General features: G+C 42.4%; 3 protein-coding genes across 7 annotated transcripts in view; 2 read left to right on the top strand and 1 right to left on the bottom strand.

The window, feature by feature from the left end:
- The window catches only part of mcu (mitochondrial calcium uniporter), a 52,071-nt gene extending 49,141 nt beyond the window's left edge, over positions 1–2,930 (top strand). For 2 of the 3 annotated variants that reach the window (XM_028423572.1, XM_028423571.1), the window contains exon 9: positions 35–2,930. In XM_028423572.1, coding sequence (XP_028279373.1) covers positions 35–115 — 81 coding nt within the window. In that variant the 3' untranslated portion in view covers positions 116–2,930. The remainder of the gene's footprint in view (positions 1–34) is intronic. The other variant, XR_003671834.1, reaches the window with a different exon arrangement.
- A 2,036-nt stretch (positions 2,931–4,966) lies between these two features.
- Positions 4,967–11,493, top strand: oit3 (oncoprotein induced transcript 3). Its single transcript, XM_028424214.1, has 9 exons — positions 4,967–5,092; positions 6,899–7,273; positions 7,366–7,476; positions 8,891–9,013; positions 9,124–9,246; positions 9,628–9,788; positions 9,901–10,313; positions 10,825–10,924; positions 11,048–11,493. Exons 1-9 carry the CDS (start codon positions 5,035–5,037, stop codon positions 11,198–11,200), a joined length of 1,617 nt encoding a protein of 538 aa, XP_028280015.1. The 5' UTR covers positions 4,967–5,034; the 3' UTR covers positions 11,201–11,493.
- Positions 11,244–13,976, bottom strand: pla2g12b (phospholipase A2, group XIIB). 3 transcript variants are annotated; one of them, XM_028424216.1, is made up of 5 exons: positions 13,342–13,976; positions 12,834–12,922; positions 12,532–12,697; positions 12,279–12,435; positions 11,244–11,790 (listed from the first exon to the last, which is right to left on the bottom strand). In XM_028424216.1, exons 1-4 carry the CDS (start codon positions 13,871–13,873, stop codon positions 12,317–12,319), a joined length of 906 nt encoding a protein of 301 aa, XP_028280017.1. In that variant the 5' UTR covers positions 13,874–13,976; the 3' UTR covers positions 11,244–11,790; positions 12,279–12,316. The 3 variants fall into 3 exon arrangements, with proteins under 3 accessions (XP_028280017.1, XP_028280016.1, XP_028280018.1); XM_028424215.1 differs by having other exon boundaries at positions 11,244–12,435; XM_028424217.1 differs by having other exon boundaries at positions 11,244–12,435; positions 12,846–12,922.
- Positions 13,977–14,121: the final 145 nt, after the last annotated feature.

Below are 14,121 nucleotides of genomic sequence, written 5' to 3'. Positions count from 1 at the left end.
TCTTTCCCTCTGTCTCCCCTGTCTCTCTCTACAGGTGGAGTTGGATCTGAAGCGTCTACGGGACCCTCTCCAGCTCCAGCTCCCAGTTCAGCAGCTCACCACCAGTAACAATTGATGGGAAGAGTGACTCCCTCCTCTCTCACCTCCTATAAACCCCTGTTCTCTCTTCCCTTCTGCCGTCCAACAGCCTTTTATTCCTTCTTTTACCCCATCTGTTTCCTCTGATTCCTCCTTCTCCTCTATCTCTCTCCCACATCCAATAATTTCCCGCCCCAGTCTTGACTATGGGAGTTAGTTTTTTCTTCTCTTTTTGTTATGTTTTTTTTTTCTTTTTACTTTCCTGACTGAGATCTCCAGTTGGAATTGCAAGTTAAAACGGCTAAAAGATGAAAAAAAAAAGGATGGTGAGAATACTGGGAACTGAAAACCTCTCACAGCTGACGAATGGTGAGGATGATTAAAAAAAAAGGAAGATGATGATGATGATGATGGTAGAGTTAAATTGGGCGCTATGGATTTGCCTCAACTCTCAGATGGGACACCCTGCAGGTAACTCCAGGGGTGTAACACACCTGTAAAGACACTCCAGGACAGGGAACATGCAGAGGGGCAGCCATTTGTAGAGTGTGTGTGTGTGCGCGCAGGACATTTTTGGCTACATTTGGACACCAACCCTGGCCACTCTGCGGGTCAACACAGCTAGTGTAGCCCTGCTTTCTCTAGCAGTCGAACTGTCAACACACACACCTACTCCTGGTCAGTGCAGGCTCAAGGGACACGTTTACAAGGAAGTTCTGACTGCAGTCACACCATCGGGGAGACCTTGGTTTTCCTTGGTGGCTAAATTCTGCTGCCTCCTCTCCCTCTCTGGGCCACGCCTCGTCCAGCTAATGGACAGCTGTCCTCCTCAGTGCGACCTCTGTCAGGAGCCTGTCTCCACTCGCAGGATGCTAGAAATGACTACGCCTCATTTCCTTACTTCCTGTTGATGTCCTGTAGCGACCCAGCTTGCGCAAGTATGAGAGAGTACTACCGACAACAACATCACTGTGTGTTCTTTTATTCCAAAAAAAAAATATTTTGGCACTTTTTATTTTGAAAGCCATAGTATATTTGTTATGAAAAATATAAATATATATGTATACAATCAAATAAACAGATGACCAGAGGCTAGTTTTTTTCCAGTGGGGGGAGGAGCTCTCTTACTCATTTCATTTGCATCCTCTGAAGTTCTCCTGCCATGAGGGAACTCTGCTAACGCACACGTTGTCACACTCACACACAGCACATCACTACGTTGAACGAACTGTTTCAGACTACATTCAGGCTGGGTGTAAGGCTTCTGTGCATGGCCAGCAAACGGGGGACAGAAACTACGATGAAGCCAAATCAGGGTGAAGGTGGCTTTGGATTGAATTGGATTGTGTTTGAGTATCACAGAATTATCAGTGTGGATAATGTCAGGCTTGGCCTCTATAATCATCTTGTAAATGCAAACGATTGCTGCAGCAATGCTTTACATAATGACAGGGTTCAAACCTTTAGTACTGTGACACAGACATGTAATATAACTGATGAACAGAATGACTTTTTTAAAAAATAAAAAAGGAACAGAGTTTTAGTAATTTGCCTGCAACTCTGTTTACCTGACATAAGATATCATTTACCAAGTGAAAATAACACATTTGAAGACTACATGAAAAGTGTCATGGCATTAAGGTCAGAGAGGTGTTTTCATCCTGAAATGAAACCAGAGTTTTCTCCTCCCACTGCTGCTGTAACGCCCCCCCCCCCCCCTGCTCCCTCGATGGCAAGGCAGGGTAGACTGCATGCTGTGGTATGCCCTCGGTAGAAATTTGTGAATGTGTAGGAGCATTATTGCAATTTTGTACTTAATTGGACTCTTTTGTTTGCCACATCTGGCTGACGTCTCATCCCACATCTAAGCTGAAGTCTTCTCCCCTCCTTAAATCAAAGAAGCCATATTTATGTTCTCCTATATCTATTTTTCTTTTTACTGTTATCATTTTTTTTCTGTTCAGGGTGAGGATTGGTGGCCTCTCTCTCCAGCCCCATTTATTTCTCAAAGACAGTAGTAGATCACCTCTGCAGAGGGGAAGCACAATGACATCCCTGCAAATAGACTCTAGTTCAAGATCATCCGATGCCCACGGTGTGAACAGCTGGCCGAATCCTGCCGAGGAGACCATTGTGTGCAGATTTTATATTAAAATGCATGATTTTTAGGTCGAATTTAAAATGTTAGCCATGCAGATCTCAAGGCAAGATTTGGTCTAACCTGTCACTGAGTGTGGAAATGTGTGTGGTTTTGTGTGTGTGTGTGTGTGTTAACGCCAGGGAAATGGTGCCTTTTTATGGGTAATTCATGATTCAATGTGTATAGACAGTGTAGCAAACAACAATAATAAGAAAGTTAATCTGTTGAGATGAGATCATCTGAGAAAAAGAAGTGGAAAATGTTAGCCGTGTGGAAAGTGAATCTAAATGTGAATCCATGTGAGTGTCATGAGGAGCAAAGTGCAGGTCAGCGGCCGTTCATGAGTCCTTTTGCTCCTAATCATTGCATGTCGATAGCTTTAAAAATCAGTCCCGCCTTCATCTAACTTTCCTGAATAGACCAGCACACACAAATACACAAAGAGAAAATAGTGTTTCCTTGGAGATGTGGAAGGTGAGAGAGAGTCCAGGCCTCCCCTCTGCTGTTTCTACATTTCTCTCCCATTCATCACCTCCTCCTCCTCCCTTTTCTCATGCCATCCACCGTTTATCGCCTTGGTTTTTTTTCTTGTTTATTTTTATTTTATTTTTTAACAAAATATATCAAATATAGGGAAACTTTATTCTAAAGAGGGTGTTGCATGAATGTATGTTTACATGGGAAATTATGTAAAAAAAAAAAGATGATTTATCAAAATAACTGCAAAGATAATTTAAGAACGTTGTTTGTAGAGATTCCTAGTTATAAAAAGGGCTTCGTCTCTAGAATCCGCCCTGCCAAATCTGAATCCCAGCCAACCAGACCAGTCAATTCCACCTTATTTTCTCCTATTATCCCTTTCTTTACTGTTTTCAGTCATACTCCCCAGTAAATGGACAAACACACTCCATGCTCGGTGCACTTATAAAACAGGCTTAATGGCCTCCTATCCTGGGTTTGAGTCCATAGGAAAAGTGCCCTCTTTTAGCTTAATTGGGGAACACCTCCAACCCCCCCTCTCTGCTGACTTTTTCATCAACTTTATTTCTCTTCAAAGACACGTTATTGTTTTGTTCTGAATGTGTGTTTTCAATATCTTACATTTGTGTGCACTTACATTAAGACATGTTTAAAATGCCTAAAGAGTGAAGCAGAATATAGGATTGAATTGATCTTCATTCTGACCTCATTATTTTCTTGTCTTTTCTTTATTTTTCTTCTTCTGTTGACATATGATGCTGTAATGTTGGCAAAAAAAGAAAATGTAAAATCCTGTATCATTTATGAAATATGTATAAAAGAGAAATGTAATTCAATTATCAATAAAATCCTTATCCAGTTTTGGAGCCATTGGTTCAGTTGGGGAGTTTTTGTTGTTGTTGACAGCGATGTGATTGATGTGTCACACTACAGATGTTTACGTGGGCCAGCTTTCCAAGGTCTTGGTCACCTCCTCTGACCTGTCCTCGGCCTCCTGCTCGTCCTGTACAGGACATCCTTTGAGATAAAGAGACTTGAATAAACCCAGTCAAAATATACATAGATTAAAAAAAAATGTGAAATGCTCTAGTTTTGTTCTTTTAAGTAAAAAAAAAATAAATCGCTGGTCTTGAGGATCTTGCCTGTATATATTGTCTATATATAGACAATATATACAGGCAAGATCCTCAAGACCAGCGATTTAATTTTATATATATATATAGACAATATAGTATATACAATACACACAGTATTGTAGTTTATTTATTATTTTGTTCTTCACCAATTAAAATATTTCTACTTCCCAAGAAGTGAAAAGTTCAGGTCAGAGTTTTTACAGTGGCTCCGGAGAGAAAAAGAATGTGTTGTACATTTCACAACACCTCCAGTCAGGTGGTTGTTGACTTTTTAATTATCTGAAAGGTCAGCCTCAGTCAGGGGATCAGAAATGTGATTAGGCTTCAGTGTCAGAGGACCAAATATACGTCATTACATAATCCATGCAGTTGCTGAGATATTTCAGTCAGCGAGCCACCCATGCATCAACATCATGCCATCAACTTAAAGGGGAGGTCGTTTCACCTTAAACAGAGACTACAACCTTAAACACTAAACTAAGAAAAAGTGAAGATAAAAGAGCATCATGGTTTCATGTGTATGCAGTAAAGTGCTGATTCAGTCTGTGCCTCTGAGACATGACACACCAGCTGTGACTTATTTCCAGCAGTAATCACAACTGTTCTGATTCATTTCTTCTAACTATCCTCTGGATTAATGTCTTCATTCATTTAATCAGAGAAACTGCAAAGCTCAGACTAGCTTTTAAGAACCAAGCTACACCTGTACGTGCTGATCCGCACTGGTGACCCATACCAGTAATGAGCTAGGTGAGAACACATTCACTGTGGGGGCACAGTGTGTCCTCACCGAGGGTCTCGGTCTATACTCCACAGTAAATCCTGAATCCTCGTGCTGCAAACCCTGCCGTCACCTTAAAGTGAAAGATGCTTCAGCACACTAAGCAGATTAATCAGATTGGTTTAAGGGTGCTAGAGATTAGATTAGATCATTGCTCGTATTTCCACACCTTTTAAATCAGGATGGATGACAGAGAAAAGATAAAATAAACCACAGTCAGACGTCTGCATGTTAGAGAGGAAAGTAAGGGTACCTCGCTGTTTGGGACAATGGGAGGATGGCTCTGTCGGTAGATTTGGGGAGTTGAAGGTGAAAGGTTCAGGGTAAGAGAGGGACATGACACAGATAAGAACAGCCTATTTAAGACAGGCGAAGAGCTACACACACTTAGACCTGAGCTTGGATTATCCAAATACATCATGATTTTTATGGTAATTACCATCCTGCTGAAGGAGGTTCTTACAGTTGCAGGTGTAGGTGAGTGTATAGTCTTTTATGTGTATGTGTGTAGATTAACTGTAAAAGAATCCTGTGAAAAGACCATTGTCAACACAATGTTAGTCCATCTCTTAGCATGTAAGACTTCCACAAACTGCGTAGCCTCGGGCCTATTTATTACACTGAAGATGTAAATATTGGGCCACAAATATTTTCCAGACTCATAACTTCATCTTCTGCTGAATCTGTCAGCAGCCGTTACTCAAACCAGGTTCTTGTCAATTTGTACATATTTGTTACTCTAATGAGAATTTCAGCAGTGTGTGGGGGACAGTACTGGATTTGTGTTACTGGATAATACTACAGCTGATAATGGATAAATCAAATATTGTTTTGATAAGAAAAACTCATAAAAATCCATCCCATCCTTTTTGTCCTGATGCAGGAGTCTCACTCAGATCAGGCATGGCTGCACAACCCCCCCGAATCAGGTTATTCAAGTCCCATCTGGAAGATTTAATGCCTCCATTAGCATACACCCACATGAGTCAGCTATGTCCTCTGCCCCTTCTGTGCTGCAGGAGCAGGAGCACAGTTGGTCAGTTGTACATCTGATAAAGTGGATATTAATTCTGTTAGAGGGGGCCAGGCTATTTATTGATTTCTCTGCCTCTATTGGACCAGCACAGTGACACGATGGCCCATCATCCATCGGTGGGTGAAGGGAGAAAACATTGCTTGTGTGTAGTCTCAAAATAAATTAAATTATACACAAATGTTTGTTCATCCCATCCAGGAATGATAACAGTTCCATATTTCTCATCATATTTGAGAGTTTCGTGTTCATTTGGTAAGCAGACTAGAGAAAAGGGTGCAGTTATTGTTGCTGTAAATCTGCAGCTCAGCCTATAACACTGAGACTGCTTTTTTTTTTCAATCCATGAAAAAGCGTGGATTTTTTTATGATGTGCATTTCTGCTAAATGGAAAGCCTAGAGCTGTGGCTACAGCTGTGGTTGCCGCTCCAGTAAAGTGTTACATGGCTGTTGTCAGCTGTCATGTTTCCTGACACTAGCCTGTCATTGACGGTGCTTTACTGCTTAGCTGATCAGCCTCCTGCTGCTCCTTCATCCTTGCTGATGCTATGTTAGTCTCACTCTTGCCAACCTGTCTCATGTTTTCTCCTTTTGTTTTACGGCTGCCTCTTAATTACACTGTTGAGAGGGTATGAGGTGTGTGTGTGTGTGGACTATTGATTGGCTTGCTGCACTTTGTTTACTCTGCCCGTTCAGTTGTTCTCCTGATTCTGCACAACTGGCTGTAGTGAAAAGAGTCACGACTGACAGATCTCACTGGATAAAGAGCTCTTTGTGGACAGCTGGTTGACTTTTAATTCAATTAGACCTGACTGTGTGTTACAGTTTATCTTGACCCAAAGCTTGCCTTCTTGGTAATAAGTCAGCTTAAATGACCGACACTGATATACTGTACGAACTGTAGAGCAGTGTAAACAATGAACTGCTTGTCTATAGAAGAGTCAGATGGTTGAACCTGTTCCAAAGTAATGTAAATTAACTTCAGTGTTGAAGGTTGAGCCTTCTTGTCCGATCACAGTGATCCAATGGAGGTGAAAGGAAATTAAATGTACTTTTGAGTACATTCGAAAGCAGGTACAGATCGAACTGTGAACAGTTTTTTTTATTTAAGCTACCTCAGAATTGGAAAACATTGGTGGTGAGGTCTGTGGATTATTCAGATCCTGATTTTGCTGCTTTAGAAGAAACAGTATCACTTTATAATAAGGCTACAGTTCATATTCTTAATCAATGCCCCCTTATGTCTTTAGCCCTGGATCCCTGCTCTGCTTACATCAGCCTGAATGAACCCTGGAGGAACACGGACTACCACATCAACCGTTTATCCAGCGCCCCCCTGTGCGACAGCCACGTGTCTGGTGAATGGTACCGCTTCACTGGCATGGCTGGTGATGCCATGCCCACCTTCTGCGTCTCTGAGAATCACTGTGGCACTCACGCCCCCATTTGGCTCAACGGCAGCCACCCCCAGCTCCACGAGGGCATTGTCACCCTCCCCGTATGTGCCAGCTTCGGTGACAACTGCTGCCATTGGAACGCCACAGTGGATGTGAAGGCCTGCCCTGGAGGATACTTTGTGTACCGCCTGCCCAGGCCCTCAGTCTGCTTCCATGTCTACTGTGGTCGTGAGTGATCATGCAAAAAAAAAAAATATGTTGCATTCCCTATATGAATATCTTTTGTGTGATGGTGTTGTTTATGTGTATGTGTTATACAGATTTTTATGATATCTGTGATGAGGTTGACTGCACCGGTCCCACATGTCCGGCGTCTGACTGTCGCTGTGCACCTGGAACTGTCTTGGGACCAGACAAACAAACATGCCTGGGTGAGACAGAAAAATAGGAAGAGAAGACACTGATAAGTTGTGCAACAGACACAGATAAGTCATGGAACAGGGAAGACAGATAGGCTGGAAATGGTTTCTAAAAAACAATAACAAGGGAAAAATCAATCAGACTTTGCTGCATGTCCCTTCAACCTATGTAATTCTTATGCAAATATCTATGGTTACTCGACTGAATAGGATATTCAGGAGGGTGGCAGTACCAGCATATCAAGTTGGGTTTTTTTCACCATGATTGGTGGAAAATGGTTATAGTGGTGTGTTTTTTGATTCAAACACACTGAGAGATGTATGCTTACGTTTGTGTAGCTATGGTTTAATGTAGCTTTTAACTCCCCTTTACTGGTGCTGTTCAGATTTGGAATAAATTAGGTGTAAATCAATTTACTGAGAACACATTGAGCACTCTCCTTCTAAACAGAATTCATTTACTTTGCTCTGTAGTTTTACTTCCATTACAGATTAATATGTTCATAAAAACACAATGATTGTGTTCAAGCTCTTTAGATATATTTTGGGACATTTTTGCCTTGAAGGGATAATTAACAGTGGAGAGGGACAGAGAGCATTAGGCAGTGATACAAACAGCTACAGGCTGGAACTGAACACAAGCCTCTGCAATGAGGACTTCTGGTCTAAGGTCATGGGGCGACCACTCTTCCAGGTGAGGTATCTAGGTACTCATAATACATATGAACTTTTGTTTACATTACTTTTACCTGCCTATGTATGTATGTAATTCCAATTCCAAACTAAAAAGAGTATAATACAATATATATAAACAATAAAAATATAATAAAAATAAAATAAATATAATAAAATAAAACAATAATAATAAAACAATAAATATAATATAAACAAAAAAAAGTCTACAGATCATCAACTATGGATGAATTCAAATCTTAATGAGTGAAGCAGCAATAGAGACAAAGATTGAAAATTTGTGTTATGTTTATGATGACTTCACATAAGGTAGGGGTGTGTGTGTGTGTGTGTGTTACAGTAGCACGTAATGGTGGGTGACAGCCATGCAGGGGGGATCCAGTCAGCCTAAAAACTGCCATTATCTCATTATTCACTCCTGGACCAAATCTGCCTTTCCCTGTCTCAGAAATTACTTCTTCACTCCTCTATATCTCTTTCTTCACTCTCTTGCGTTCTCCCTTTTGTCCCCCCACCACTGGATTTTTGTTTCATCCATCATCATTTCCTCCTCTCAGTGTTATAAACTCAGTTTTAAAGTCTTTTAAAGTCCATTTATCATTCTCCACCCTGAAGCACTATGTGAATTGCCTTGAGGTGATAGACTCCACCCATATCGTATACTCAGTCGATAAAAATGAGACTCATCTGATAATTATGTGTGTGTGTGTGTGTGTGTGTATTCTGCGTTTAGATGTGAACGAGTGTGAAAAGGGTAACGGTGGCTGTGCAGAGCAGTGTGTGAACACCAAGGGCTCTTGGCGTTGTGCGTGTGGCCGGGGCCGTGTGCTGGATAAGGATGGACGCAACTGTAGAGGTACATCCATACAGCTACTTGTATTCATCTGACACGTCTGTTGTTGCTTTACAAAGATAAATAAACCCACACAGTGTTGTGAAGTCTTTTCTTTGTGCTGACTCTTGCAGGGATAGCAGGCTGCCACGTTAACAATGGAGGCTGCAGCCATGCCTGCTCCCTTCTGCTGGACTCCTATCAGTGCATCTGTCCCAGAGGGCTGGAGCTGGGGGCAGACAAACACACATGTCAGGGTGTGTACTATATGTGTGTGAGAAGAAGGTAGATGTTGCAGTTAGACCAGCAGACAGTGAGCTAAATGATGTATACTTGTATTAATCACAATAGATGTTCTGGAAGGGAATTCAACACAAATGGATTTCCTCAGGCCATGACTAATATGTTTAACATTTCAGTGTGTGGTTATTTTTCTGCCAGGCTGGAAATGTAATCATATTTTTTTTTTTATAGATTTTTTTTCTTTCAAAAACAATGCGGTACGTCTAGAAATTGGCCAAATGTTTTGTGTAGGATGTAGTGATATAGTGTAAATATTTCACATTGCAACCAACCAACTTTACTCCTCTCTTGTTATTCAATAATATCATTAAGTTTCTGACTACCCTCCCCTGCAGTGCCAGTGCAGTGTGACTCCAGCTCTATTACTGTGTCAGTTCCTAAGGACCTCGTTGGAGGACTGGAGCTCTTTCTGTCCAACGCGTCTTGTCGAGGTGTCTCCAATGGCACACACATCAACCTCAGCTTCAGCCTCAGGACGTGCGGCACAGTGGTGGAGGTCAGAAGAAACAGGGGTTGAAATTTTTTTGTGAGATGTTTGTGATATATTAAAAAGAACTGTTCTCAGTAAGTGAAAAAGCTATTAAACTGAGGTAAATAACCATTCTCAGGTGACAGATAACAAGATTGTGGGGACCAACCTGGTGACAGGCGTGCCCAGGAGCAGCCCAGGCAGCAACAGGGACGTAATAGTCCGCACGAGCAAGTTAGTGCTCCCGGTCACTTGCGAGTTCCCCAGGGAATACCACGTGTCTGACGAATACCAGGCCAGTCCACACAGCTCAGCCCTGCAGCTGGCGGGCCACAGTGAAGGGGTCTTCCGGTTCTCCCTGGAGCTCTTCAAGAATGCTGAGTTCGCTGAACCATACCTCACCCCGCCCCAGCTGCACCTGCAAGACTCCCTGTTCTTTGGAGTGGAGCCAAAGGAGAGAGTGGAAGGTCTCGCTGCACTGGTGGAAAGCTGCTTTGCTACACCAGGGCCCAGGGCTGACCAGGCCCTCAAGTACTTCCTCATCAAAGACGGGTAAAACATTTGGACATCTTGTAACATGATATTCCCAAATTCTTTTTCTTTTTGAAATTCTTAAGTTGACTATATAAGGTTTTTGTTTATTTTCCTTTATTGTTAATTTAAGTAAGCCAGTGAATGCATTTCGTCCCATGACTGTGATTCTTTTTATAGTAAATGTCAATGGTATCGGGCCTGGTAGCTGACAAGAGCCTGGCTGCTTGACAGATATAGGACAGGAAATCTCAGCTCCTTCAAAGAAATGTCAAATGAAAAATGCCCCTAGCTTTACACTCTCATTAATGTGGAAAAGAGGAACAAAAAATGCTTTGGGTAGAAAAATAGAAACAGCCTTATTATGTGTGGATCGCTCACTGTTGGCCAAGCATTCCTTTGCTGAGTCCAGTTTTCTAGGTACCTTGGGGCAGCTAACATGATGATAGAAAAATATGTGCACCGCTTTGTTGTGTTAACATATCAGCTGCATGTATGACTGTTTTTTCTTTTTTTTCTCTCTCCTACGCAGATGTATCTCTGATGAAACTGTGACACAGTACTCTTCCAAGGACCAGCTCTCTAAGCACTACCAGGTCCCTGTCTTCAAGTTCATTGGCAAGGACAACCGAGTGAGTTAAAAAAAAAACAAAAGAAAAAACATGCTGGGAGCCAGATGGCTGTGTGGTTCTTTACTGTAAGAACAGTATTCAGTGACTGTTATCTCAAGATAAACTTGCCTCTTCTGTTTGCAGCAAGTGTTCCTCCACTGCCTGGTGTTAGTTTGCGGGGCAGGAGACTCCCGCTGTGCTCAACGTTGTCGCGGCCGTGTTCGACGGGAGGCTCGTACTGGTGAACCTCAGGAGCAGCACGCACTGAGCGCAGGCCCCATTGTCATCCTGCCATGATACTTTAAAAAAAAAACTACAAAAACACATCAGCAGTACAAGCCAAGGTCATGCAAATGACATTTTTATTTGGTATTCAAAACACCAAGTAAACGTAGGCATACACACAGGGAAGTACATTCACTGTCACTTTGCAGGTGTAGAATCTTTTCTGTTTCTATTGCATGTTGTATAACTTAAACTCTGTTTAATACATCTAAGGTTGTGCCTATGCCTTGCAACACAATTTACTGACATTAAAGTGAATGACATGTCTATTAAAAACCCTCAGAGAGGACCACTAACAGCTACAACTTAAGGAGGTTTTTCTAGGTCAAACTCGCAGGCATTCCTCAGGCTTGATTGCAGCTTAGAGATTTAATGGATTTACAAAAATGGTTTATATTTCACACCATCACTGACTTGAAAAATACATGTATACACACACAGATTCATTCCGGCTCATTTGCTCGGTGTAATCGATGGCTGAGGGAGCATGTCACACATTGAAAAGTGGGGCTGGATGAGAGATATCAGCGTGCCGAGCCGGGAAATGATGCACACGCTTCTTCGCTCAGTCAATTAATCCGGAGTTAATCATGTCAGTGAAACTGTAATTAGTCATGCATTTAGTCATAAAAAATAATAACAAATAACTGGCAAATAACTTACATAAAACATTAACACAGCAGCCATTATAGGCGTTACATTTACATGACACTGACTTAAGGGTGGAGCACACAAATTTAAGATAGCAACACATAATGAGGCAACACTGTAATTATCCTTCTGTCTGGAGGAAATTAATCTGACTACAATATCCTTCCTATCAGGCACTTTGTTTGGAGTCATCAAGTAATTTATGATAATGGAGTCATAGAGGCCTAAAATAGGCCTAAAAGGAAGAATGTGTCGAGTTCAATATGCATGAGCACTTAATTAAGATTCTGAAAGTCATATTCAGACATGTAATATCGTTAGTGACTACATCTGTTCACTTGATTTTCGCCCTGTCCCAGGTTCTGGATTATGAGGGGGCTGTTACCACTTGCATGACAAAAGCCTTCAAATATATTGAAATAGTCATGACCATTCTTACTGGTCTGTGAAAGTGTACAGGAGTCCTCCTCCTCAGTGTCACAGTTCATCCCTCTCCTCTCCCTCACAGATACATGCTGCCCTCTGGCTGTTCATATAAGGTCTACAACCCAGAGTCCACACTGTATTGTAGAGAGCGTCTGCCATTGATTCACAAGCTAAGAGGAAGATAAGACACAAAAACAAGTGAGAAGAGGGAGGCAGACATTATTTTTTGTAAGCATGTAAGATGTACTCATCTGCAAATGTCTCACCTTGCACCTTCGTCACAAAGCCCAAGCTCTTCTTCAGATCAGAGCAGATGCTGTGCAGACACAGCTGAAACTTGGTGTCGCAGTCAGACTTGTGTGTGCCGCATGTGTCATAACAGACGTCCAGCTGGTTACAGCACTTTGTCATAGCAGGGATCCCCATGTCGAGCTGTCACACAAGTCACACAGTACAGTTTACTCAAACAGATCCCAGCATTTCCGGCCATTATTGCTGTCATTAGCTATAGTGTGATTGTTAACAGGGCTGCAGGCTGAGGGTGCTACTGTATGAACAGGCCACCTACAGCAGCATTCACCTCGAATCCCACCAGAGAGGAGCTGCAGCCGTTGGGCTCTTGCTGTTGGTATCCAGGACGAGGCTGAGGAAGTTCCCCTGAGAAAAACAAAACAGAGAAGCTTAGTTCAAATCCTGAACTGAAGTACAAACTCAATGACATCATGTACTCCCGGTGTATCTCACCATCTGCATTTCATAGATAAGATGTGACTTCTGTTTGAGAACATCTGTATCGATTGTGTAACTGTAGTCATCAACCACCTATGTGGTGATAAAGAAATGCATTCACGTTCTACGTAGCATGTCAGCAGGCTCTGACATGCTATCTCACATCAGGAATAAGAAGCTGTTAAACTGACAGCAGAGGAATTGATTAGTTTTCATTCAGTGTGCTGCTGAGCAAACAATACTGGATGTAAACAACAAGATGATTTCAAAACCTGCTCTGGTCCTCCAAGAACTATTAGGCTTAGCAATCTAAAACACCCCTGCTCAGGACACTAATAACTTCTTACCATATCTGCAGCGGTACTGACACACACCGTCACGTCCCCCGACCAGCTCCACCAGGGAGTCAAAGTATCCATGCACAGTCTGAAAACTATTTCTAATTGAGTTGAGGCTCCAACTGTTATCTTCATGTGCCAGGGGTCTGTTCAAGGACTCATTTTTCTGGACTGGTCTGATCTCATTCGTCTCCTCCTCGGATGATGGTTGCTCCTTTGTGACGGCTTCTTCACTGAGAGTTTCTGATTCACCAGCAGGTCTGTCACTGTCTGTCGCTGTCTGTTTAGTTGCTGCACCATCTGCCTTGTTACTCCTTGCAAGTATCTTGGCTAGTGGACTATCCCCAAAAAGGGAATTAGCTGCATCTACTTGGGCATCTGGAGCAGCTACATCTTCAGAAGCTGCCGCAGCAACACCATCGGTAGCTGAGTCCACAGCAGGGGCCGTGTCATCTTTTGCCTCAGTCTGGAAGAAGCCTAAAGTGGCACATGTGCCCAAAGACATGCAGAGCAGGAGCAGGAACGTGGTCCGAATCAGCATGGTTCACTAAAGCAAAGGTAGTTCTCCACAAAGCAGGGTGCTGTTAACCAAGACAGACGAACAGTGAGGGACACAAACACACTCTGCTCCTACTGACTGTCAGCCAGAGAGCAGACTTTGACCTTTGATTAGATTTTAGCAGACAGCAAGGCGCTCTGTCGTGTCAGGGCAAAGGTCACTTCCAATCAATCCAAAGAAGAGATTCTATAAGGCCGCTGATCACCTTACTCTGCTATTCTTGCATGCAG

Source organism: Parambassis ranga, chromosome 15, assembly GCF_900634625.1.
Source record: "Parambassis ranga chromosome 15, fParRan2.1, whole genome shotgun sequence".
NCBI classification, from domain to species: Eukaryota; Metazoa; Chordata; class Actinopteri; family Ambassidae; genus Parambassis; species Parambassis ranga.
This window is presented reverse-complemented; position numbering and strand designations above follow the sequence as displayed.

What these genes read in the sequence shown, in the direction of transcription:
- oit3 (XM_028424214.1), top strand. Translation starts at nt 5,035, where the DNA reads ATGATTTTTATGGTAATTACCATCCTGCTGAAGGAGGTTCTTACAGTT. An exon ending in CGTGCGGCACAGTGGTGGAG is followed by an intron (nt 9,789 to 9,900) that starts GTCAGAAGAAAC and finishes AACCATTCTCAG; the next exon opens with GTGACAGATAACAAGATTGT. An exon ending in TCATTGGCAAGGACAACCGA is followed by an intron (nt 10,925 to 11,047) that starts GTGAGTTAAAAA and finishes TTCTGTTTGCAG; the next exon opens with CAAGTGTTCCTCCACTGCCT.
- pla2g12b (XM_028424215.1), bottom strand. Translation starts at nt 13,873, where the DNA reads ATGCTGATTCGGACCACGTTCCTGCTCCTGCTCTGCATGTCTTTGGGC. An exon ending in TCAGTACCGCTGCAGATATG is followed by an intron (nt 12,923 to 13,341) that starts GTAAGAAGTTAT and finishes TGTTTTTCTCAG; the next exon opens with GGGAACTTCCTCAGCCTCGT. An exon ending in GATTCGAGGTGAATGCTGCT is followed by an intron (nt 12,698 to 12,833) that starts GTAGGTGGCCTG and finishes CTTGTGTGACAG; the next exon opens with CTCGACATGGGGATCCCTGC.